General features: G+C 42.2%; 1 protein-coding gene across 1 annotated transcript; it reads right to left on the reverse strand.

Annotated features, from left to right (window-relative positions):
• Positions 1 to 200: 200 nt before the first annotated feature.
• On the reverse strand, positions 201 to 21,971 carry LOC101732542 (anoctamin-9-like). Its single transcript, XM_031900534.1, has 21 exons — positions 21,819 to 21,971; positions 20,451 to 20,584; positions 20,139 to 20,197; positions 16,591 to 16,649; positions 16,416 to 16,501; positions 15,408 to 15,542; positions 10,851 to 10,947; positions 10,673 to 10,733; positions 9,592 to 9,674; positions 9,351 to 9,455; positions 8,496 to 8,660; positions 7,365 to 7,401; positions 6,367 to 6,478; positions 5,409 to 5,466; positions 5,237 to 5,334; positions 3,228 to 3,382; positions 2,942 to 3,094; positions 2,531 to 2,678; positions 1,915 to 2,022; positions 631 to 724; positions 201 to 521 (listed from the first exon to the last, which is right to left on the reverse strand). The coding sequence occupies exons 1-21, from the start codon at positions 21,954 to 21,956 to the stop codon at positions 348 to 350; spliced, it is 2,259 nt and encodes a 752-aa protein (XP_031756394.1). The 5' UTR covers positions 21,957 to 21,971; the 3' UTR covers positions 201 to 347.
• Positions 21,972 to 24,581: the final 2,610 nt, after the last annotated feature.

Below are 24,581 nucleotides of genomic sequence, written 5' to 3' on the forward strand. Positions count from 1 at the left end.
CAGGAGAGGGGGTACCTATGTGCCGCCCCCCCCCCCCCCATGGATACAGCAGTGACTAATGCAGTTATGTTGGCAGATACTGTATATTAGAATAAGGGTTGGATGCCTTTTTAGAAGTTGGAAAAATGCCCTAGTGAAATTAAATTGATGCAGGGACTGATTTCCCACTCAGGAGTCAGGACTAAAATTATTTTCCCTTGGGTTTTATTCCCCATCCTCAATAAAGGCTAAATTTCACTTAGTCAAAAAGCATGAATTTGATGGTTGGCTTTTTTTTTTATCATCTACTGTGCTACTATGAGACTGCCCCAGGTATAAGTGGAATGGAGCAATGCTGCTGCATGTAACTAGTGAGGGGATGAGTAGGACATATTAGGAGTATAAGTTACACAGGTGTGTGCTTTATACCTGAGCTCCTCCAGCAGGTGTTGCTTTTTCATGTCAAGGTTATAGTTTTCCACTCGCTGAGGGATGTCTGGCACAAACAAGGCGGCGACAAATTTTATACATACGGCCACGTGCTGATAGAAGAGAAAACATTATTAAGGGAAACGAAATGCCTTTTATTCTATAGCGCAATCCTAGAGAAGGACAAGCAATACAGACAAACACTGCACATAGATTCCTCACCTCAAACACAATGAGAAAACCAAGTCTGGCAGCGAAAATGTGCCAAAACTGTGTTGAAAAGCTGTAATCGGCTGCAGAGCGATAGTCTCGGTACCTGCAGAAAGGAGGCAAACATTAGTCTAGTGGGAAGTTTGGGGTGCAAATGTCCAAACAGTCAATGGAAAGGATAGACAGGTACAAATAACTGGGCTGTTAAAGGTAGAAGGAAATAAATTCAAGGTTAGTAATTACAACTCAAAGATGTCACCGTGTGCTCCTAGTTAAGATGAGCAAACCTGCTTGGCCATACATGTCTAAAGGTCTGGAAGGAATAGTTCAGTGTAAAAATGAAACTGGGAAAAATAGAAAGTTAGGCAAAAATGTAATCTATAAAGGCTGGAGTGAGCAGATGTCTAACACAATGGCCAGAACACTACTTCCTCCTTTACAGCTGTCTAAGCTGTTAGCAGTCAGTAACCAATCAGTGACTTGAGGGGGGTACCATATGGGACATGACTGTTTGGTTAGTTTGCTTAGACAAGGAGGAAGTTGTGTTCTGATCATTATGTTAGATATCCACTCACTATAGATTACATTTTTGCCTAACTAACTAAATTAGAAATATATTTTATTTTGCGCAGTTGATCTATTTTTTTTTAAAGGTTTTTTTTCTTTATTTGTAACTGTAAATAAAATAAAATACAACACTTAATAAAACAGGTTACATAAGTAATATGGATGTTTGGTACAGTTGGCAGTTGATCTATTTACCCAGATTTTTACACTGAACTATTCCTTCAAACAATGTGGCTCTTATTTCCAGGAAGAAGTGTGTGTGGCCCATTGTAGCTCTTATATCACCCTAATTGAGTTTTACCCACTTAATACTAACCCCTCTGTTATTTTTGTCAGACCATTGGAAGATAATGGTTTGGGCCTAGTTTCCTACCCAATCAGAGAACTTAATAACTGTCCTTGGAGGAGCACTAATTGGATCTCAGTAGATACACTGTGGGAGGATAGAGGGATGAATATTTTAGCAAAGAATGACTGTGTGGGCATCACAGGTAGTGAAGGTAGAAAGCTGTTTGTGAGGAAGGGTCAGGCTGGTATACATGTACATGTACAAGTCGTAGCGGGGAAAGACAGATACGTTTCTATATATGTCCCAGAGGGCGATGATGACAGAAAAGTCACTTCAGAAGGATAGATGTGTCTGCAGAGACACTGATCTATATCTAGCCAATCCCCATGAATGTTATTACATATCTGATCTGCTTGGGCTCAACACAAACACACAATTACCTGCACTCTGTCACATTCGTGTACAGAGACCGCGAGACCTGCGTCAGATCCTCAAAATCTTTTGTGTAGAATACAGACAAACTGGAATCAACGTATCCCGAAAGACAGCTGAGGCGGAGAAAGAGAACACATAACAGATTAATCCCTACACCTACCCCCTAATATTGTGTATGAGCGGTAACAGCGCTGCTTATTGTTATTGTTATATATCTGTTCTCTCTCGCTCCACCACCAGGGGGTCATCTATACAATTGGCACAGTGCAGAATTATTCACACAGTGTACATATTTGCCCTGTCTGTGTTAATATATATATTTACATGGTGCAGGGCTAAATTGATTTCACAAACTGCAAACTTATTTGTGAAAACTGGCGCTATAATTGGGCACAATAAACACGCAAAGAGGCCCTGCTCAGACAAACCACAATATCATTTGTGAAGTTTTGTGCGTGATTTTTTCACTGCGATTAGCAAAATAAAAAAGGAAAGACGGACACAGCAGTGCAAAACATAAGGGTTTAGGGGAAACCCTGAGCCAAAACAACCATTGTCTCTGCGCAAACTTTATATATGACCCTCACTGACTTTTATTGGATTTCATCTTAGATGCCTTACTTTATTCCTTCTGTGTTTCCATTGGCACAAGGTCCATAAACATAGAGGTATATGAGCCTGGGGATGAAGTCAGATGTGACAGCAATGACCAAACCATTGGTAATGACAGCAAGAACCCCAACTGCCTCCAGAACCTGCAGCCAGATACCTGGGAAAAGAACAATGTGACAGGTAAGAGCAGTACGAATAGAGTTGCACGTTGGAAACAGTCAACTCCCCAGTTAACTTTTTTCCTTTTCATTTATACATTCTCTTTCCCCCTGCTATGTTGAAGACTGTACCACTCCTTCTTGACAGTGGGGGATGCACCTAGAAGAAGCTAGAAGCCCTGGTGGTGATGACCGAGGGGAAGCAGATTCTGTTTGGAAGTGGGCCCCTCTGAGACTGGCTTAATGTAAAGTAAGTTATTACCTATGTCATTTGCTTTTCTCGGCACAAAACGGCGTTGCAAACATGTCATTTTGATGGCGTCCAGTCGTATCTCTAGTACATTGTTTAAAAAGGCAAGAACCGGTGCCAGAGGGAAAGCAGCCACGAAGATTGTAGTAAAGCTATACTGGATCACTGAGGACGAAGAGAGGAAGAAGTAGAGTTAACAGAAGACCAATATAAAATAATTGCAATGTATATTTGCCAAATTAATGAAAAGAAGTTATATGAAGAATATGAATGGATACAACACTTTGGTGCACCTCACCCATTTCAAGGAATTCATCAAACAGGCTGAAGACATGAACAGCACCCAGCCTGTAGTTGGTCCTCCAACACTCTGCTGCGGAGTCTTCAGATCCATCCTCCCCATGCACCCTGCATCTCCGATCCTTCATAAGGCGCCATTTGTAGCTAAAGTACCTTTAGGGTGTGAATAGTAGGAACAGAACGTATCAGAACCGCTGAAGAATGCAGGCAGCACTTTCCTCAACTGGAATACAAGGACATAAGGGCAACACAGGGTATAAAGTGCAAAAGAACATGGTAGTTTGTGCATGTTCTTTTGCACACTGCACCCTGCCTTATGCTACCTAAATAAGCCCTGTTATCTCCTGTTACTCTGGAGCATAGGATAGTCAAAAATGTTCATCCCCCCTTATTTCTATACCAGGGGTCCCCAACCTTTCTTACTCATGAGCAACAGTCAAATGTAAAAAGACTTGGAGAGCAACACAAGCACCATAAAAGTTCATGGAGGTGCCAAATAAGGGCTAAGATTGGCTATTAGGAGCCTCTATGCACACTATCAGCTTACAGGGGGCTTTATTGTAGTAAATCTTGTTTTCATTGAACCAAAACTTGCCCCCAAGTCAGGAATTCAAAAATAAGCAGCTGCTTTGAGGCCACTGAGAGCAACATCCAAGGGGTTGGGGAGCAACATGTTGCTTTGAGCCACTGGTTGGGGATCCCTGCCCTATACAGTGCCCAAAAGGTGCACTAAACCTAACCATAAATATGTCCCACTGCATCCCCATGTTCACTATAAGACAAAAAATGTAATTATACATGGAAAACAATTCACCAATGAGAATTCTATTAAACACAAACCTAATTATAGATGCAATGGAATGCACCAATGAGAATGCAGCACTATGTCAGGCATCTTGCTGTTATGTTACATACAGAGATGATTGTGTCATAGTGGCTTTATTATATTACACTGGAAACAGATATGGGGGACAAAGGAACTTATGTAATGATGGGAAAACTGTGCCTAAAGCTCACTAATGGATTGTGCACAAAACACACCTGTCTTTGGCCTGAGCAAATGGCTCGTTGAGTAAAATGGGGAGAAAGTGACAGTTCCTAGTATTATATTTCAGAATACCCCAATTAATCAAGCTGAAAAGTGACAAAGCCTTTCAAAATCCACTTCCCCTGTGCTAATTTGTGTGAGTTGTATCATTAAAGATGGCGGCTGGATAGATCACTGCTAGGGAAAACTGAGTGCTGGACTTCCTGAAATCTAAATGCAACAATTTTATCTTCACAGATCATGTATGGGGTGTATCCCCCCACCTTCCCTCCACTAATAAAGCACTGACCAATGCAGTTAGTGCTGTTTTAATAAAGGGAACCATAGGCCTTTGTGCTCCGAAACAGCATGCAGAGGCCTGTGGCTATTCAGCATAAGCAAGTGCAAAAAAAATGGCTGATTATGGACTTTATTTTGCATTTGCGTTCACAAATAAGCCCTGTAATGTTTTTAATTTTTCTCAAATCTGAATATACAAATCAGGATTTGGACAAATCTTTTGTGGAGGATTTGGTATTCGGCCAAAGAGCATCCCTTGTAGATTGTAAGCTCTTTTGGGCAGGGCTCTCTTCACCTCTTGTATCGGTTATTGATTGCTTTATATGTTACTCCTTGTAGATTGTAAGCTCTTTTGGGCAGGGCTCTCTTCACCTCTTGTATCGGTTATTGATTGCTTTATATGTTACTCCTTGTAGATTGTAAGCTCTTTTGGGCAGGGCCCTCTTCACCTCTTGTATCGGTTATTGATTGCTTTATATGTTACTCTGTATGTCCAATGTATGAAACCCACTTATTGTACAGCACTGCGGAATATGTTGGCGCTTTATAAATAAATGTTAATAATAATAATAATCCCTAATAATCTTGTGTCTCGGAGCTACTTCTAGTATGAAGCCTGGTAGAAAACAGACATAGATACAGATATTATAATTTGACGATAATTTCCCTCCAGTACTCACGGGGATAGATATTCCACGCAGTTACTAAGCGTCTGTTTGAGGACCATGATCACGCACATCTGTATGAACAGGTCTGTGATGCAGCCACTGGGATGGCACTGTAAAGAAAGGAAGGTCAGCCAAACACAGCAGGCTTTAATGCCTCCATATGAACATTATGTGCTGCACTTACCTCCTCAAGCCTCCACTGCCCCGCGATTCTCACATAGTTTCCCGGGTACCCATTAATCCTACACAGAAATAAGTGGCAGACATTGGTATCATACATATATCATTTTTAGACTTTTGTATTCAGGATACTTGTTTTATTACTGCATGGATGAAGGTCTGTGCCTCGGGACCATAGTCCTGGGGTTTGTGCCCTGAAGCGTGGCTCTTTGCACTCCAAGGGGCCCATTTGCTAAACAATTTTCAGATAAAGTCATATTCTATTTTATTGTATTTCTAAATTTCGTTAAAGTTCCATCAGTTTTCCGTAAATTTTCGTTAAATTTCTACGAAAAAATCATACTTTGCGCAAAGAATACGATCATTTTGGAATTCGTTAATGCTTTGGTTACACTTTCATCGGGACTATCTTTTAGCCAGGTTTGATTTGTCATCCCATTGAGTCCTATGGAAGGCATCAAAGCCAGAAAGGTTTTCATGGCATAACGAACGAACGAACACAAAAATATAGTGACTTTTGGAACACAATTGCAATATTTTCGTATGAACGATAAAAGCATTTTCAGACATTTTAGAACTTCAAAAATTATCGTGGTTACTCCAAGTTTATACCATATCGATTTTTTAAGCCCGGAAAAAACTGATTTAATAAATGTGCCCCTAAGTGTAAAGAACTGCAACTCAATCTGAATGTAATTCTATCTAGTGCCCTTGCATGTTCCTCTGGAGTAATGAAAAATAAGCCCCATAATTACATTTTACATTATAGCACATGGAGATGGATTTGCAGTATCCCAAAAACCCGTGTTTGCGGTTAGGTGTAGTTGCACAATAAGATTTTGTGGTATAGACCACATTTTGCCATGTTGTTCAGATCTAAATGTAAAAAAATGTCACTCAGGAATGTCCAGATTCATTATAAGGCTGCTATGTAAGTGATAAATACATGGCAAGGGCCTTACCGTCCCAGAAAGAAAGCCACGTAGAAGAGAGATGAAAAATGTGTAACGAACTGAAATGTGAACACTTTGGTTGTGAAACTGTTTTCTCGCTCTGTGAATGTTCGAGGTTTCTCTGCAAAGAGATAAAGAAGGACAGGTTTGTAATGAACACTGCTAATTTAATGAGTATGAAGAGACTTATTGGTAGGAGCTTGATTTACTTACAGAGGGCAATGGAATTGCCCAAGGTACCAAGGAGCGTGTTTACTAAGATTAGATATAAATATCACCAGTGATGTTGCCCCTAGCAACCAATCAGATCTTTGCTTTTGATTTATAACTTGTAGGTGACTGTTCTAATCCATATTCCATGTTCTTATCCATATTTCCCCCCCAAGAGCTCCCTATTTACCGTTAAACATACAGGAAGGAACTGAGAAGAAGGAAGGGCTAAAGTGAAACTGCCTTCATCTTGTTAAGTGCCAGAAATAACAGAAACCATAGATATTTCTTAATTAAAACAATAGGCAAAGCTATGTTCAGCAAAGTCCTATTCATTGTGTGTACTGTCCCTTTAAGTGCAAACTTAAACTTGAATATACAAATCTGCCATCTAAAAGCTGGTAAGTTCATGTAGTCAATGAGAGTTGTATTTGTAGAATTCAAGACATTTTATAATTCCATGTCTCAGGTGGCACTTTACCGGGAGGAGGGCCAAAGTGCCCCCTTACATTTTGATGCTATTATTGGTTATACAAAAACAACTTGCTATGGAAACAGAGTATTAATGGAACCCTGGACTCAAAAGCAGTTGTTACATCCAAGGGTCCCTTGTGCCTATAACGTCACACTTTATACCTCATACACAAAGGCCAGCACTAAGGCTTAGGCATGTGTATTGTGCCAGTCTTGCCTGTTTTCCTTCCTTGCACTGCATGGCAGCTTGATAACTGATACCCAGAATCTCCTCTGAAATAGTCCCTGGACCCTGACAAGTGTCTCTAACGCAGATAACTTACCCAGGTTACACAGATAGCCGGCTATAACCCGATTCACCTGTTAAGAGGAAAGAGGAGAGCAATGTAAGATATAACAGAAGACTTGCAGTAGAGTTCCACCTCAAAAAGGTTCAATCATTATGGACTCCCAATGTCTTGCATCTCCTGACACCCCTGGCTTGCACATTCAGGATGAAGTTTGGCGTGTGATGCTCATTGTAGTTCATGTCCCACCTCTATGTAATGTTGCTAAGTGCATGATAGGGGTTAAATTGCGCAGGCAGCCCCACATACAGAAACAGGTCCAAAACTTTCTTTCTGGAAGTGACAGTGAATGAGCGGAAGCAAGATGCCACATACGGAGAGCTTCACTGTAATTGCAAATGACTTAAGGTGGCCATGCACAGGCCCATTCTGGCTGCCGAGATCGGTTCCTTAGACCAATTCGGCAGCTTATCTGCCCGTGTATGGGCAGTAACGACGGGCCTGTCTTACTGAAATTGGTCAGATCTCGATCGGGCAGGTTTAAAAATTAGTCGGATAGGCACGTTGATGCGGTCCCTGAACCGACGGATGCCTATACTTGTCGTTCTAATGCGACCGTTTGGCCCCAGGGACAAACAACCAAATTAGCCTGATATCGTCCACACGTACTGTAAGTGGGGATTTCGGGAGAAGATCCACTTGCTTGGCAACCTCCCCAAGCGAGCGGATCTTAGCGTGTATGGCCACCTTTACAAATGAAACTGCTTCACAGTTTTAGATATACCACTCAAGAAACCACACAGGAGTGTGCCGGTAAGAACCTTCATAGGTGTGATGGGGGGTGATATTGGTCCTATATTTGGGTCAAATAGTTTTTGCTGGGGTGTCAAGTTAAACGTTTACCAGTCAGATGGCTGATACTGTAATGCATCTTGTACAACAGAGAATATTTGTATGTCTCTTGCCAGCACCTTTTTCTTATGTACTGTATTATAAAAGCTACCATACTATACACTAAAAAATGGCTAATGTGTTGTTAGGCAGTGAGAGCTCTATTGTGTACATTCCATGGGCCACAACTTAGTAACACACACAATGATGGATTCCCATTCCTGACTGGGCTGTGACACCGACAACATTTGAGATAGAGACAAACACACATTATACCTTGGTCATGATGACGATAGTGAGGTAATGCAGAACTGCCCCTGACATGACGGCTGCGGTATTGGCATGTTCACGTAGGAATTCCCATGATGAACGCACGAAGGACACAGTCACCACCACCCGATATATGACCAGAGCCTGGGCTATACCGATCAGAACTGCTATCTGTCATGGGAATCATAGAGAGTGGGTCAAACAACAGAAAGGTAAAAAGATAAGGCTGACGGCACATGTTTTCTAAGTGGAGACATAAACAATATCACCACTGCCATTTCCTATTCATTTTAATGCAAAACATATGCCCTAATTTGGAAAGAAGACATATATACTGTAATGGGTAAAGGAAGTAATGGACAACTAGTCAGTTCTTTGATCAGGCAGGTTTAAAAATTTCATCTGCAAAGGAACCATCAGCCAGGGACGGGCAGCTGAAGTGATGAGGAGCACAAAGTGGTAGGACTGTGCAAAAATAAATATTTCCCACAAAAAATGGGCTACCAAAAATCCCTCATTAGTAAGATATTAATACTGAAAATGTGCTCCTGCCCTTTGCAGAGATTGGCAGCATCTCAATTGTAAGCTCCACGGGGCAGGGACCTCCATCCTCTTGTGTCTTTGACTCTTCTCTTAGTGCAACTGTATCTTGTATTTATGTGTGCTTATTGTAATACTTTGTATTTATCTATTATCTTAATAACCCCCTGTTTGTATTAATTTATTCTACTGTACAGCGCTGCGTACATAAGTGGCGCTTTATAAATGAAAACATACATTGGCAATGGGGAGTGAGTTGCACCCAGGACAGGAATATGGATGTGGGAAATGGGCCAGTTAAATGAAACAGAAATACATTACCACCACTGCAGCTCCCAAAAGAACTGCCATAGAGCGCCAGTATGAATGTTCATGTTTCTTAATGGTGCATTCTGGGTCATTTATCAGCTCCAAGGCGAGCTCCTCCTACAGAAAAAAACATACACACAACGAAAACATACACACATGAAATTATAAATTACTTAGGCCACGGAATAATAATTTTATTTACAGTTTGGAACTATAAAATCTGCTTTTGGGTTTACTGAATTTCCCCAATTACCTCATCTTCGTCCCAGTTATAGAGGTTCCACCCGGAGACGGTATTTGCACGCGCTCTTTTCCACAGCTCCAGGAAAACAGTGGCTGCGGGGAAGGGAGAGCAAGGGCACAGTGTTATCTATCATGGCAGATCATTTGATCCCATCATTGAATCTTCATTGTGATAGCATGAAAATATATTTAATTGGATTTCCTTTCTTGGTTAGAGCCCCAGTGTAGTGATCCCTTAACCCTAAGCTACTGGCAGCAGCAAAGAGGCTCATTACAGAGAGTTAATTAACACTCATTAAACGTAGCTCATTTTAAGGGGAGGGAGCAATGGTAGGTACAAAACCATAATCAAGTTTCCCCCTTTTTTTAAATAAAAAATAAGAAACTGTTGACTTTTAAATTAAGAACAGGTAGAAAACCTTTGGGATTCATTATGCGGAAACCTATTATCCAGAAAGCTCTGAATTACTGGGGGGCAAACTCCTATGGACATTTTAATCAAATAATTTTTTTTCTCTGTAATCATAAATAAGCACATTGTACATGATCCCAACTAAGATGTCATTAATCCTTATTGGAGGCAAAACAATCCTATTGGGTTTATTTTATGTTTAAATTATTTTTTAGTAGACTTATGGCATGGAGATCCAAATTACAGAAAGATCCCTTAGCTGTAAAACCCTAGCATGCTGGATAACACTGTAGGTCCCATACCTGTACAATCCTTATACATTTGGTTCATGCTGAACATAGTTCAGAGTTGCTCTTGTAAGTTTTGTAACATGCTTAAGGGTGAAGACACACAGAGCTACTAGTAGCAGCTACTTGTCACTGCTACTAAAATAGACAATGCTGATCATTTACTGATAATTGTCTCTACATGTGTTTTAGCAGAGGCAATTCTCAGTATTGTCTACGGCAGGGGTTTTTCTGGTATTTAGGAGCTGTGACAAGTAGCTGCTACTAAGTAGCCCTGTGTGTCTTCACAATAAGTCTCTCAGGATGATTGGCTCTGTTCTGTAGTTATAATATTTTATAGCAAATTAAACAGCTATATTATTGCATTAAATATCATATCTGTATCTACTTACCCCAGACGGCCATGAACATGGCAAAGAAAACGGTGCCTTCATTGTCAAACAAATGTGTCACCTGCAAAGGATGGTACCATGTTAGTCATGGCAATAAGAATAAAGGGATAAGGCTTGGTCAGACATATACGTATACTTGATGTATCTATACAGATGTATATAATGTATGTATATTCACCTTGGCATATGTACAGGTATCCGACAGGGGCCAGTAGGGGCAGTTCTGATCACACAGAGGACACATGAGTGTGTTGTTGGCTGTGCAGATCTCTTGGCTAATAACAGAGAGAATACAATGAGAACCTGGTACCAACACAGAGACATAAGTTGACTTTTGCACAAGTATCGGGCAACACAGAGAACATATAAAAGGGTGATATAAAACATGATATAGAAAGAAACTGAAACATCATTCAGATACATTCATCCTATAGTACTTTATCAGATGCCAGGCCCGGAATGGCAATCTGTGGATTATGGCAAATGCCAGGGGGGCTGCTGTAAGATGCCATAGGCAGTCACTATTTATTGGGCTGGTGGGGGCGCTATTTACGTCCACTTTTCTGGTGTTCGACTGTTTGGGCATTGTCTAATTGACTGGAACAGCAGGAAGTGAAGAGGAGCTGCAGTTCCTCCTCACTCCCTTTCAGCTGACCCATGGAAATTTGCCATACATCTCCAGAGGGCCAGGTAGTATGGTCAAAAACAACGAGCTTGAGTATGTTTAGAAGTTGTAATTGTACAGTAGAGGCACTGCCACAAGGAGGCAAGCTGAAAATCTCGCCTCACGTGGCCCCACAGGTTGCCATGGGCGGCAAAAAGCCAAAATTCTGGTGGTTATATTTTGGTTATTCTAAGAGGAGAAAGTGCAATTGTGCTCTCTGCACGAGCGTTGCAGCTCCCTCTCGACTTGCTGCATAAAACTGTATGTGCATTGGGGGGGGGCAGCATTAGGAAGGCATCCACGGGGCAGCAGAGAGGCCAGAATTGTCCCTGTCTGCTGTCCTAGGTATTCTTAAAACTGTGACTGAATGACTGATACACCTATACGTTTCTGTATCTTTACTTATTTTATGAGCTACGTGGGGTCCTGACCAAACCTTTGACCTTCATGGGGGGTTAAACTAAAAAATTTTGACAATCACTGATATAGGGTGTAAGGAAAATAGGTGATTCACAGAAGAAGATAGAGAGAGAGAACAGAACAACGCCGTACAGATGGCACTTAGAGCTTTTAGCAAGTCAAGGAATGTGACTGTTTAATGCCTGTGTAGGGACCCATAGGGTTAAGTTCCCTATGGCTTTACTTCCCTACTTTTCCTTATCTGTAGTGTTATAGGGCAGAAGCCCCTGTACTTAGTTTACAGTGTAAAGCTATCCCTTATAGGTTTAGCCTGGTTGTACACGCCCCCTGCAGGCTGATATAGTGTCTGGCAGGAGGGTGTGACTTCCTCTTTTGGCTGCATGCTGTGCCCTAGGCAGAGCCCCAACTGAGCCTGGGTACAGATCCGGCCCAGTAGCCACAATTCCATCCAAATTTAAGTCGGGACAGGGCCCCGTGAATGAGGAAAAGACAGCATAGTAATATATGTAATAGCACCCTCTAGGAGGTGTGAGTTCAGACAGAATTATATAGAAAGAGCAGCCATTTGCTCCATCAAGGATAATAGCAAAGGAGTAGTCTTCCTACTAGGCCTTTATTGCCTTATTGTAGGGACACAGAAGTGCTAGGGAAATAGGTTAGCAAATATGCCTTGCCCTAACCTCCAAAAGAGCATGGGACTATGCCGGTGAGCTTTCCTACCTATCACTCTGTTGCTGTTCTACCTGCCCAACCTCTTGATGAGAAAGTGACCGGTGACCCGTAGCAGGGCGTAGGGAAGCAGGGGCATGACAGCGTCGTGGGGGGGTGTAGGCCACTCCCAGCTGGTTTGGGATTGGTGGTTTCAAATAGCAGCAAGGCGAGGGTATAAATAGGCAGTTGGTGTTTCCCGCTTCCAGTCCATTTTAGACAGTGCAGGAAAACGCCCACCCTCCCTCCCCTAACAGGTGAGTTGGTATTATAGTTTGGCTGGCGGAGTGGTTGAGTCCGGGAACCAATGGTTGCATGGTTATTGGTGGTTGGCACGCCTGGCACCTCAGGGGTAAGGAGGTGTGTCAGGAAGTGAGTTTGTTGAGGAGTAGGTGGTCCCGGGCTAGGATGGCAGCTGGCAGCGCTAGTGGCGTTGCGCAGTTATTAGATTGTTACAGTTGTTTGTTATACAAACGTTCAAGTTATCATATGTTCATGATATGTTATCTTATTTTCATGTTGTTATGTTTGTTTATGTTTATCATATGTTTGTGTTATGCTATTTGCTTACGGTACGTGTTAAATTAAACTTCAGTGTTAATAAATGTTCTGCGGCCCTTTCCATCCAAAATTTGGTGTCTGTGTGATTCTTCTGGGTTTACGAAGGGGTGGTGTGGTAGGTTGTTAAGAGGTGGAACAAATCCCAACGATGCGCCTGTCAGGGATATCCAGTGGAGCATCATACTTCTGCTATTGATCCATCTTTACATCAATTGTATAACTGCATGCTGATCTGTGTAACATCTGAGTGAGTATATTGAAATACCCTGAATACCCTTGTCTTGGATAATAAAGTACTATCCAGTTATTCTGCAAGAGCTCCTGGCGTCCTATTACTTTAACCTATTGCACAACACCAGTGTGAGTTGTAGTTCAACAACACCATCTAGCCCCTGACATAGCTCCCATATAGCGGAGGCCCATCCTGGGAAAGGGGGTTGCATGTAACACATGCTCTAAGTCCAAACTAGCCTGGTAATAATACCACTATTAAGCCAAACAAGTGTTACACCTGCTTTTTGCTATATACAGTATACCTGTAGTATGCTAGCTGCTAAGATATACTCAATAATGCTGTATTTTACCATATATAGTGTGCTAGCTGATAAGAAGTATACTTTTCTTGTATTCTTTTTGGAGGTAAACATATATAAAGCTGGGTTTGGGGGGAGGCACTTTGACTTCAACCTGGACTTCAAAGTGCCATGGTGTCTGGTTTTGTTGGAATTGCTGCTGAGCCATTGTTTATGTGGACTGGGTCCCTCAGCGATCAGTGCTAAGTATCAAAATATCTCTATATATTTATTTTTACTTGTGTGTGTGTCAGTTTATTCACTCTACAGAACTAAAGGTGGCCATACACGCTAAGATCCAGGCCCGAATTTGTGGCGAGGCCACAAAGGCCCAAGCCTAGGGCGGCACAAACTTAGGGGTGGCATGCCACCCCGCCGCAGCAAAATTTTGCTCCCATACAGAGCAATTGGGACCTCTCCCCACTGCTCCATATGGGAGCACATGCATGCTCGTGGGGTGGTTGTATAGTGTTTGTGCATGCACACAGGGGGGGTTAGGGGGGCGCAGAATGGGGGTGGCCTCGGGGCGCCCGGATTAGAGATCTGGCACTGCTAAGATCTGCTCGCTTGGCGAGGTCACCAAGCAAGCGGATCTTCTCCCAATATCCCCAACTATGGGAGGGCGATATCAATCAAACTAATTTGGTCGTTTGGCCAATGTGCCAAAAGATTGCATTAGAACAACGAGTATAGGTGTCCGTCGGTTTGGGGACTGCATCAACGAGCCGATGCGGTCCCCAATCCAACTAATTTTCTAACCTGCCTGATCGAGATCTGCCCGATTTCAGGCCAGATGTCAGTTGGACAGGCCCATCGTTAGTGCCCATACATGGGCCGATTAGCTGCCGAATCGGTCTAAGGGACCCATACCGGTAGCTAGAATCGGCCCGTGTATTGGCATCTTAACAAGGGCCCTTCTCAATACATAGGGTGAAAAAAACAGAAATAGAGAGAAATACTATGTAAAAAGATCTAATAGAAAGACATAGATATTGATTGAACAGATATTGGCTGTATAGAAAAGACAGAGGTTCAGCAGCCATGTAACAGCGATAGAGATGAGCAAGAGATAGAATGGTGGTGTTAGAGGAACAAGAGAGACACCAGCATGCACAGTGGGAGTATGCGTGTAACAGTCGTGTAGGATGTATGTGCTGCTATTGCTGCTATGCCAGGCAGGTTCCGGCTTGTACAGTTAATGTGAATATCTCAGCAGTTCCCAACCTGTAAGCCTGTCAGTAATGGAAAGGGGGGTCAACCTGAAGGTTATTAGCATTATGGTTTTGGGGGCTTACTTACTGCCTTTCAGCATCCACACATCAATATGAGTGGCCCCAATAATGTAGCACCATCTGCACAGGCAATAGGCCATGTGTACTGTATTGGTGCCGTATTGGTACTGTATTGGTACCGTATTGGTACTGTATTAGTACTGTATTGGTACTGCATTGGTACTGTATTAGTACCGTATTGGTACTGTATTGGTACTGTATTAGTACCGTATTGGTACTGTATTGGTACTGTATTGGTTCTGTATTGGTACTGTATTGGTGCTGCATTGGTACTGTATTGGTGCTGTATTGGTACTGTATTGGTACTGTATTAGTACCGTATTGGTACTGTATTGGTACTGCATTGGTACTGTATTAGTACCGTATTGGTACTGTATTGGTACTGTATTAGTACCGTATTGGTACTGTATTGGTGCTGTATTGGTACTGTATTGGTACTGTATTGGTGCTGCATTGGTACTGTATTAGTACTGTATTGGTGCCGTATTGGTACTGTATTGGTACATGGAATGGCATACCTTATCTGGCTGTTGTCAAAATGTACAAATCCATAAAAGAAAACAATGAGTCCGACCACAGCAGCGTAGAGTAGCATGATGGTGTACCAGCCGAGCCAGGCAAAATACAGCGCCACTTTCTCCCCATAATACGCCCTGCATTATCATATAGTGGAGAGAAAATACAGTTACAGTCAGGCAAATAAAATGCAGTCGTCCGCACCCAAAATGATAAAGGGCACTACCTATAACTGATCAGAATCATAAGATCAAAACCAAACTTGCTACAATATCCCAGACCTGGGCAGAAAAAAAACATCTAACGGCATAATAAACACCCAATAAAACAAGGCGACACTTACCAGCTTATTGAATGATAAAATTAATCTAAAGGGATTGTTCACTTTTAGCATGATGTAGAGTGATATTCTGAGACAATTTGCAATTGGCCTTCATTTTTTTATTAATTGTGGTTTCTGAAGTATTTAGGTTTTTTTGTTCAGCAGGTTTCCAATTTGGAATTTCAGCAGGTATCTGGTTGCTAGGGTCCAAATTACCCTAGCAACCAGGCAGTGGTTTGAATGAGAGACTGGACTATGAAAAGGAGAGGGACTGAATAGAAAAATAAGAAGTAAAAAATTACAATACCAATGAAATTGGCAATAGTTTTTGGCTGCCGGGCATCACAGACCCCCATATGAAAGCTTGAAAGAACCATAAGATGAAGGAAAATAATTAAAGAATTAAAAAAAAAATGAAGACCAACTGAAAAGTTGCTGAGAATTTGCCATTCTATCACAAACTATAATTTAACTTGAAAGTGACCCACCACTTCATAGCTTCATTCATAGGTTCCCCTCTGAGGTAGATAAAAAGTGACTATAGAAGGGTGTAGCCCTTATATATAGGATGATATTCTCCAGTATCATGGTAGCCTGATTAGAAATTAAGCAGCCCTAACTGAGTATCTCAAACTTTAATTTGCTCCCTTGTGAGCATTGCCATAAGCTCCGCCCCTGTGGCCCTCACCTGATTTCCTCTATGGGCTGAACATAAATGATGTCTCGCCACCGTGCCCATTTCTTTTTGAGTCCCTCTCTGGTTTGATCTTTGCGCTGAGCAGAAGGGAAGAACATTACAGGTTAAAGTCCATTACTACTATCACTGTTACACAATAATTGCACTAATGTGTATTTAAACTCACTGTGTGCAAAGGAAATGCTGCCTCGAAAACTTGCGTTTTGATAAGGTCCTGCAGTTTTTCTATGGAAAAGGATGAAAACACATAATGAAAGGAAAGGATTAAAAAAAGGCTTAGTTACATAGGCGGAGGGTGACTTTTTTGTTTGGGGAGGCTAAAGATGGCCCATACACAGACTGACCTACAGCTAATGTGACACTTAGTGGATTCACTGCTGGTGTAAAAAATTAACCTCCCAACTACCTCTTGCCGTTCCCACTGACTCCCAGGGATACTGTGCAAAAGTGCGGGTGGGGGGGATTTTTTTAACCCTAAAATGCTTAGGATGTAAAAGCATTCATACGTGCACTTCTGTTAGGGGTTCTCTATACATTTGTGTTCAGTTAGGTTAAAGGGGTAGTTCACCTTTAAATTAACTTTTAATATGATGTAGACACTGATATTCTGAGACAATTTGCAATTGGTCCTCTTTTATTTTTAATGGTTTTTCGGTTATTTAGCTTTTTGTTCAGCAGCTCTCCATTTGGTATTTCAGCAGCTATCTGGTTGCTAGGGTCTTATATACCAGGTAGTGGTTTAAACAAGAGATGGGAATATGAATAGTTAAGGGGCCTGCATGGAAAAATAAAACTGTAGCCTCACAGAGCAATACTTTTTGGTCAGTGACCCTCATTTGAAAGCTGGAAAGAGGCAGAAGCAAAAGGCAAATTATTCAAAAACTATATAAAATTAACTAGGAAGACCAATTGCAAAGTTGCTAGGCATAGGCCATTCTATAACATACTACATGTTAACTTAAAAGTGAACCTCCCCATTAGATGTGTTTAAGTTAGCTTTATAGAAAGTGAGGCAGCAGGTACTGACATCCCAGGCACGTTATATACAGCGAGACCCAGTCTTTATATACAGAACCAGCACATTATATACAGTGAGAAGCAGTGGGTACTGATGGCAGATATTCAGGCCCTGGCACTATAACACTGGCACGGATACACAGCATTGGCCCCACTGTAACTTACTATAAATGAAAAAAACAATGACAAAAGTAAAAAAAAAAATAGAATGTGCAAAAAACCATAACAAATATATAAACACACAATGAGCTTTGTCAGGGGGGAAAATTAACTTACCCTCCATCTGTTAGGGTAGGGGATAGGGATATTATAAATGTCAGATGACAAAAAACAATTTAATTCCAGCTAGTGGGTCAGCCTTTAGAACATATACAGTATAGTGCCTGTGTATAGTACCTGTGTATAGTACCTGTGGGATGAAAACTGCAGCAAAGTTCAAAGCTGGTTCATGGGTAAACTTACAGTCTGCAGATTCTTCTTTTTTAAGTCTTCATTTCTGCAGTTTGCAAAATTTCCCGATCCCTGTCTGCATCTGTGTCTTGATTGGTCAATTTTACTGTCTGTCAAGAAAGCTGTGCTCTGATTGGAGAATATACAAGAAGAAAGATCCAATCAGAGCACAGCTGATTAGAGCAGAACCCGGAGCTTGCAGGGACAGGAGAAGATTTGCAGCACAGCCCAGAAACAGAGCCAGGTTTTTTAATTTTATTTTTTTATTTTTAGGGTGCCAGAGCAGGTTTGGGGAGGCTTAGCCTCCCCTAGCCTTATTGAAAATCCGCCTATGCTTAGTTACTAATGCAACAGCGAAGTGTCAATTAAAATGCTGTTCAGAAACACACAGTTGTCAGGGTGAGCAGACACACACGTGCCCTGGGAAGAACATCTTTTAGGCTGATGCCACACGTGGCGTTTTTACGCTGCGTATTTTCTAATTCTCTCAGCGGCTGAAAAACGCCCGATATCATCATCCATAGAAATAACTTGAAAAGATTCGAGGCAAACCACACAATGCGTAAATACGCTAAAAAACGCCTTAGCACGGATTTTTCAAGTGTTGGCCGAAATACGCCAGTATTTGCAAAGCAAGCTATTCCTATGTATACACAAAAGCAGCTGCCAGACCTAGCGGAAATACGCAGCGTTTTTTACTATTTCGCACTATTTGCACCATGGAAACGGGATTTGTTACGTCACCAGTACTAGGCTGAAAAACGGCATAGTCAGGGGCTATGTGGCTTGTGTGGCGTTTTTAGGCTGAGAAAATATGCAGCGTAAAAACGCCACGTGTGGCATCAGCCTTAGGGCACCCGTTGCGGTTTGAATCTTCTACACGACTCACACCATATGAACCATATTTACAAAGTAGGGTAGAAATTCTAAATGTTATGTATTGGGCTTCTGTACCAGCCCAAGGCAACCACGGCCCATTACCAGGGCAGATCTGTGCCCCAAAGATGCCCCCAGTAGCCCCTGTCTTCTTTTCTGCTGATTCCCAGCATATGCTCTGTGCTGCTGTCATTTACCTGAGCTTAGGGACTGACTCACTGTATATATAGAATATAAATATCACTATATACGGCTAATTTGTAAATAATTTAGATTTTCAGTAAATGGCAACTCTGAAACAACTGCAATTAGCATCAGATTATAATAATCAGCCTGTAGCCTCAGCTCCTGTACCACGAGAAACTCTTTTTTTGCAACCCCTATGCTTAGCTTCCCAACAGCTGCCCAGAGCGCACTAAGCACGTGCAGTGCCACTGACACTCATAACAGAATCCAAGATGGTGACCCACTCTGACCACTTTGAAGGCCTTATTGAAGGCATTATTGTTATAGAGATGCTGAACCTTTAGTTTGGTACATTAAGCTCAGGATACGAAATATGTCAATTGTAGGCACACATTTATGGTGGATTTTGAGCAATAACTTTGCATCTGTTGTTGCTTCTGCACACTGCACTTGCATTAGCATTACCCACAATGCAGCATTCTCCCCAGAATTCCAGCAGGTATCTAGTTTGCAGAGCACATTTTTCTCACTGCAACTGTGCGCAAGTGCATTCCGTTCTGGCACATTGCTTCAATAATAAGTGTCTGAGTCATTTGCTGCAATTCCAATGTGGCTATGGACACAACCTACTGAAGAAACCGTAGAGCTGCTGTTAATTCCAGGGTTCCCATGTGCTCATGTGTGGTGTTGTGCACAGTTTATCAGCAGAGACTCAGCTGGTACTTTGGCAGGGTCCGACTAGGTGTGCGGGCCCCCTGAACCCCCCAAGGGACCCCTGCCATTGTTCCCACACACCCACGGCCCCCGCATACTTAGGTGTGTTGGGAGAGGGGGAACTGCAGGCCCCGGAGTGCCCAGTCGGGATCGGTTCTGGGCCGGTGGGGCCCACCGGGATTTTTCCTTGTGCCCTACCTGCCCAGTCTGACCATGCACCTTGCAGCTTGCTGTAACTTGCTAAGGAGCTTGTATGTACGAGTGCCTTTGTATATAGCATCAATGTATTCACAGCTCTTTGCCCACTTTAGGGCTTTGCAGTCGTACTTACGTTCATATATTATCAGGTTATTTGTGGAGGTGACAGTATTTGATCTAATAGAAAACTTTTGCATTCAGTAATAATTTGATCATTAGTAAATCAGAGTTATCAGACACAACCATAATCATATAATGTGTTGGCTACAGTACCTTCCTTTCCTCTGAATAGAATGGCAGTATTGTGAAGAATGAAATGTACAATTCGAATCCTGTAAATTATAAAGAGGTGAGATTTTAATAGTCTGCATACCCTTCAAACATAATATCAGCCACAAAACTTCATGTGTAAAATTGACACTTGGCGGATAATGTTTTTCATTTCTTTAATAAAAGTAAATACAACTGGACCTGTTGTGTCCAAATCATTTGACCGTTACATTTATCTCTGTGATTCTGTGGGGCTCACCGCAAATGTGGATATTATTAACGGAACCAAACTTGCAAAATGGCCGTTAGACTCACCTGCTTGTTGGAGAAACTGGGCTTTCAATGGATGTGTGGCCCTTATCTGGGTTATGCAGTAGCCGGACATATTTGTGGAAGATATCTGTAGGGGCCCGGACACCATAAAACGTTACCTTTCCATCCCGGACTTTCTGTGGAACAAGGTAAAAGAAAGAAATGTTGTTAGATCCAAAAGAGAGATGATGTCGGCCTTGTTGTTCCATAATAGAAGCATTTCAAGTGCTGCTGATACTCCAGGAATCAGATGTTGGGGGTTAGGGGTATAACTGATATGTAACCCCACATAAAATATACAACCATGTTAGTTCCACATAGTGAGCCATGGGGTGGGGGACTGAAACCACCAATTATGAAAGCCACCATTTTAAGGGAAAGGAAACCCATTATGTGCCCAATGCAAATTATTACCATGGCACCATTTTGACCTTAAGGAAAACAGTAAAAAATATAATGAAATGCTGATGTGATGATATATAAAGTAAAAGTCTATCTGAAACCCCTCCAAGTAACATTTGGGCAGCGACACAGACAAACACTCCAAAGTTTGCCCCTATGTGATTGGCATGCCCATACACGTGAAGATCCTCGCCTAGCGAGCGGATCTTCTCCCGATATCTCCACCTACGGGTGGGCGATATCGGGGAAAATGTAGGCTAATTCGATCGTTTGGCCCTGGGACAAACTTTAATGGTGGCAATCGGTTCGGGGACCGCAAAGATCCAATGCGGTTCCCGATCCGACTAAATCTTTTAACCTGCCCAATCAATATCTGACCAATTTCAGGCCAGATATCGGTTGGGCATGCCCCTCGTTCCTGCCCCTACATGGGCCGATAAGCTGCTGAATCAGTCCAAGGGACTGATATCGGCCAATGCAATCGGCCCATGTATGGCCACTTTAAGTGCTACTGCATGTACTTGTCAGGCTGAGGGCCATAAAAATTCTTTGCCCCATTGGTCTCCAGTTGGAGATGGACAGCGCTACACAGGAAGAATACATTTCTTTCATAGGTTCACTTTATGCTAGCAATGCCATTAGTCTGAGGTAGGTCCTTGTGCCAGGCTCTGCCCCTGACCTTCCTGTTCCACCCGGACCCACTGCAGTCCTGCCCCCTATAATGATGCTAGACCCCCTTTTAACTATTGGCCTCAGAAAACTGCCTGGAAAGGCCCAATGTAATTCCACCAATGAACAGAGGGCACTAAAAGCTAGGACTAATATGTGGCTGTAAGTTTATGGTACATCCCCACCAAGTGTGGAGCAAGGTGCACAGTAAAGAGTGCCCAGCGGTTACAATGCAGGGACTTGCACTGCACTTTCAGTCTATGCCCAGGGAAATGCTTCCCATGAGAGTACTCTTCTGACCTTGGTCTTAAAGCCTTTCTTAAGTAGAACAGAAATGTAATGTTGTCTCTTCTGTTCTTCAGGGCTGTCACTGGATGTGGGTTTGCAGACCAGCACGTAGTCCCAATTTATGTCCTGGAAAGAAATACACAAACACATGACGCCCACAAAGCAAACAAAAGCCTTATATACAGGTCTTTCTACCATCATCTGCAATATATTTGTTTCTGATTAGAGCAGAGATGGAGCTCACTGGAAAGCAGGCATATTTAGGGGGCTTTAAAGGGGCGCCCCTGTGTGTTTGGGCCTGGCTTTTGTGTGCCGATTGGGGAGAAACAAAAAATGTCCCAGATTTTGATTCAGCGATGGCACAAATGCAGTGGGATGTGAAAAGTCGGAAATGTAATATAATTAAATAAATTACCATTTATAGGGCTCTAATTTAATTTCTCTGCTTTCCTAGAAAATTCATTTACAGTTGTTTAATGATCTTGTACATGATTTGGGGTAAAGGCAGAAATGGAGGCAGCAGGGCAGAGCTACCATAAGAAATTATGCAATCCATTCCTACTTAAGCTGGCCGTACAGGGGCAGATTTAAGGTGCCAATTCCATTCCTTCTGACCTAGTCAGCTGCTTCTCTGCCCTTCTAGATGGCCTGCCTGACAGATATCTGACCAAAAAGTGGGCACATACTGTATCTACCGGCAGGTTTGAAAATCCCATTAGAAAAGGACTGCATCCATGTATTTATGTGCTGCTCTCCCAATAGACCTGCAGGGGCCTCTAATATTAAATAATTGACCTGAGAGCCAAAGATCGGATCAGCCTAAATTTGCACATATGGCCATATGTAGCTGTCAGGGCCCTCTGGGGGGGGGGGGGGGCAGGTTATTATCCCACTATCTGCCAGCTAAGTAGAATGAAGCCCCAAATATAAAAATAATTAGACCATCTTCCAATATGACATATGGCATTACATACAAATACTCCCCCCATACAATGGCAAACTCTACCAACTCCACAGGAAATCCCAACTTTTCTTGGGCCCCAAATCTAGATCACTGTGTCTGTTCAGGGTATAAAAGGAATTCCCCAGCACAAGATGGGCCTAGATATACAGCAACCCCCCCCCCCCCATCTACCCCCTGCCTACCCCTACTTCTGGCCTAGATCAGGAGCTACTGACATTCATTTCTACAGGGTCTGCCATGTATAGTATTATGTCTAGTCTAGACTACTTATATCCCAACACTACAGGAACATGCATGTGGCTTGGTGCTAACAGAAACTGTGTGTGGCTAGTTCCATAAGAAAAGGAAACTGTGTGGGTGGAAGGTAGATCCTAGAACCACAGGTGTGTCCCGGCCATTCATGCTTGTACAAAACAAATATCATTGTTAGTTTGGTGCGTTTCTAAAGCACTAAAAGATCTAAAGACTAATAGAATACACTTATTTTTTTTTTTTTTGGTAACATAAAGGGGATCTAAATGCTGTTGCTGATTGACTCTTACATAGCCGTTGCTGGGCTACAAATCCCAACATATGTAACATGTTATGATGGGGCCCAATAGTGCAACGGTATCAGGTTTGTATTCATTAAACAATATTGATTAATGTCACTTTGTCCCAGTTCTCCAAGATAAGCAGTTTCATTACAATGCAAAGGAATGAATATGGAGCTGGAAGCTTACATCTATCACAAATCTACTAGAGCAGTATGGTCTCCCTTCTGGTGTTGATTGATAGGATGGAAACAAGATTCTCATTGGTGAATTCTCTTGCATCTGTAGTTAGTTTTTATCTCCTTTAGAGAAGTAGGGGGCACGGATTAATTTTACATCCTTTCTCTGCCTCTTGAGCTCTTATTTATCTGCTAATAACCTCTTAAATGATGGGTCAAAACTTGATAGCATCTATTCATCATCAGCTATTAAAGGGTAAGAGATATGAGGAGTCATTTACCAATGAAAGTGCCATTTTAGATGCTAATCGCCATGTTTGTTATGCTTTGCTCTCGATGTTTTGCATGGACACAATTGTGTCTGCTTTTGAGGCAAATAAGGTGCAGTTGTGTCTAGCATTGTCAGAATGAAAGCTGAGCTGCTTCTACTGAACCAACTGATGCAAGTCATTGTGGGAACCATGAAACTACCACCAGGCCCAGGGTAATGGTAGCACAAGGATTCCCCAGCATGAGTAGCAATCAGAAGAAGCAGGACTGACGCATTGGCAACTAAATGGAAGCCCAAGAGTGTGTTTGGATGCAAGTAGCCTGATGAATTGTGTCAATATTTACTCTCTTTTGCATCCATTTTAGAGAACCTGAAGGTGCCTTCATAAATGCCCCCTTTAGCCTCAATGTATCAAAGTAATATGAAGTATGCTTCTTGTTATACCTTAACTTATGGTTTACATTACAAGGATAAGAAAATAACCCGACGGGGGAAAAACTTATAGTTATTCAAGTGAAAATTGTGGTGTGATCATTTTGTGCTCCTTCCACTCTACAAGCTCCTCTGCAGGGTCCAGTGACCTCGACAGATTCCTTCTGTTGGTCCCTCATTTCTAGTCCCATATATTGATCTCAGGTTTTGACCTCAGCTTATTCCAGTTCTTCGAGTTTGCCTTCGAGTTTGCCTCGCGATTCTGCAGTTGGTTTTTGGTATGACCAGACCCAACCAACTACATCCAGAGCGAGGTCGATTGATGGTCATTTTGTGCTCCTTCCATTTTCGAACAATCACACCAACAGTTGTCACCTTCTCTCCCAGCTTCTTGCT

This window comes from Xenopus tropicalis, chromosome 4 (assembly GCF_000004195.4).
Source record: "Xenopus tropicalis strain Nigerian chromosome 4, UCB_Xtro_10.0, whole genome shotgun sequence".
NCBI classification, from domain to species: domain Eukaryota; kingdom Metazoa; phylum Chordata; class Amphibia; order Anura; family Pipidae; genus Xenopus; species Xenopus tropicalis.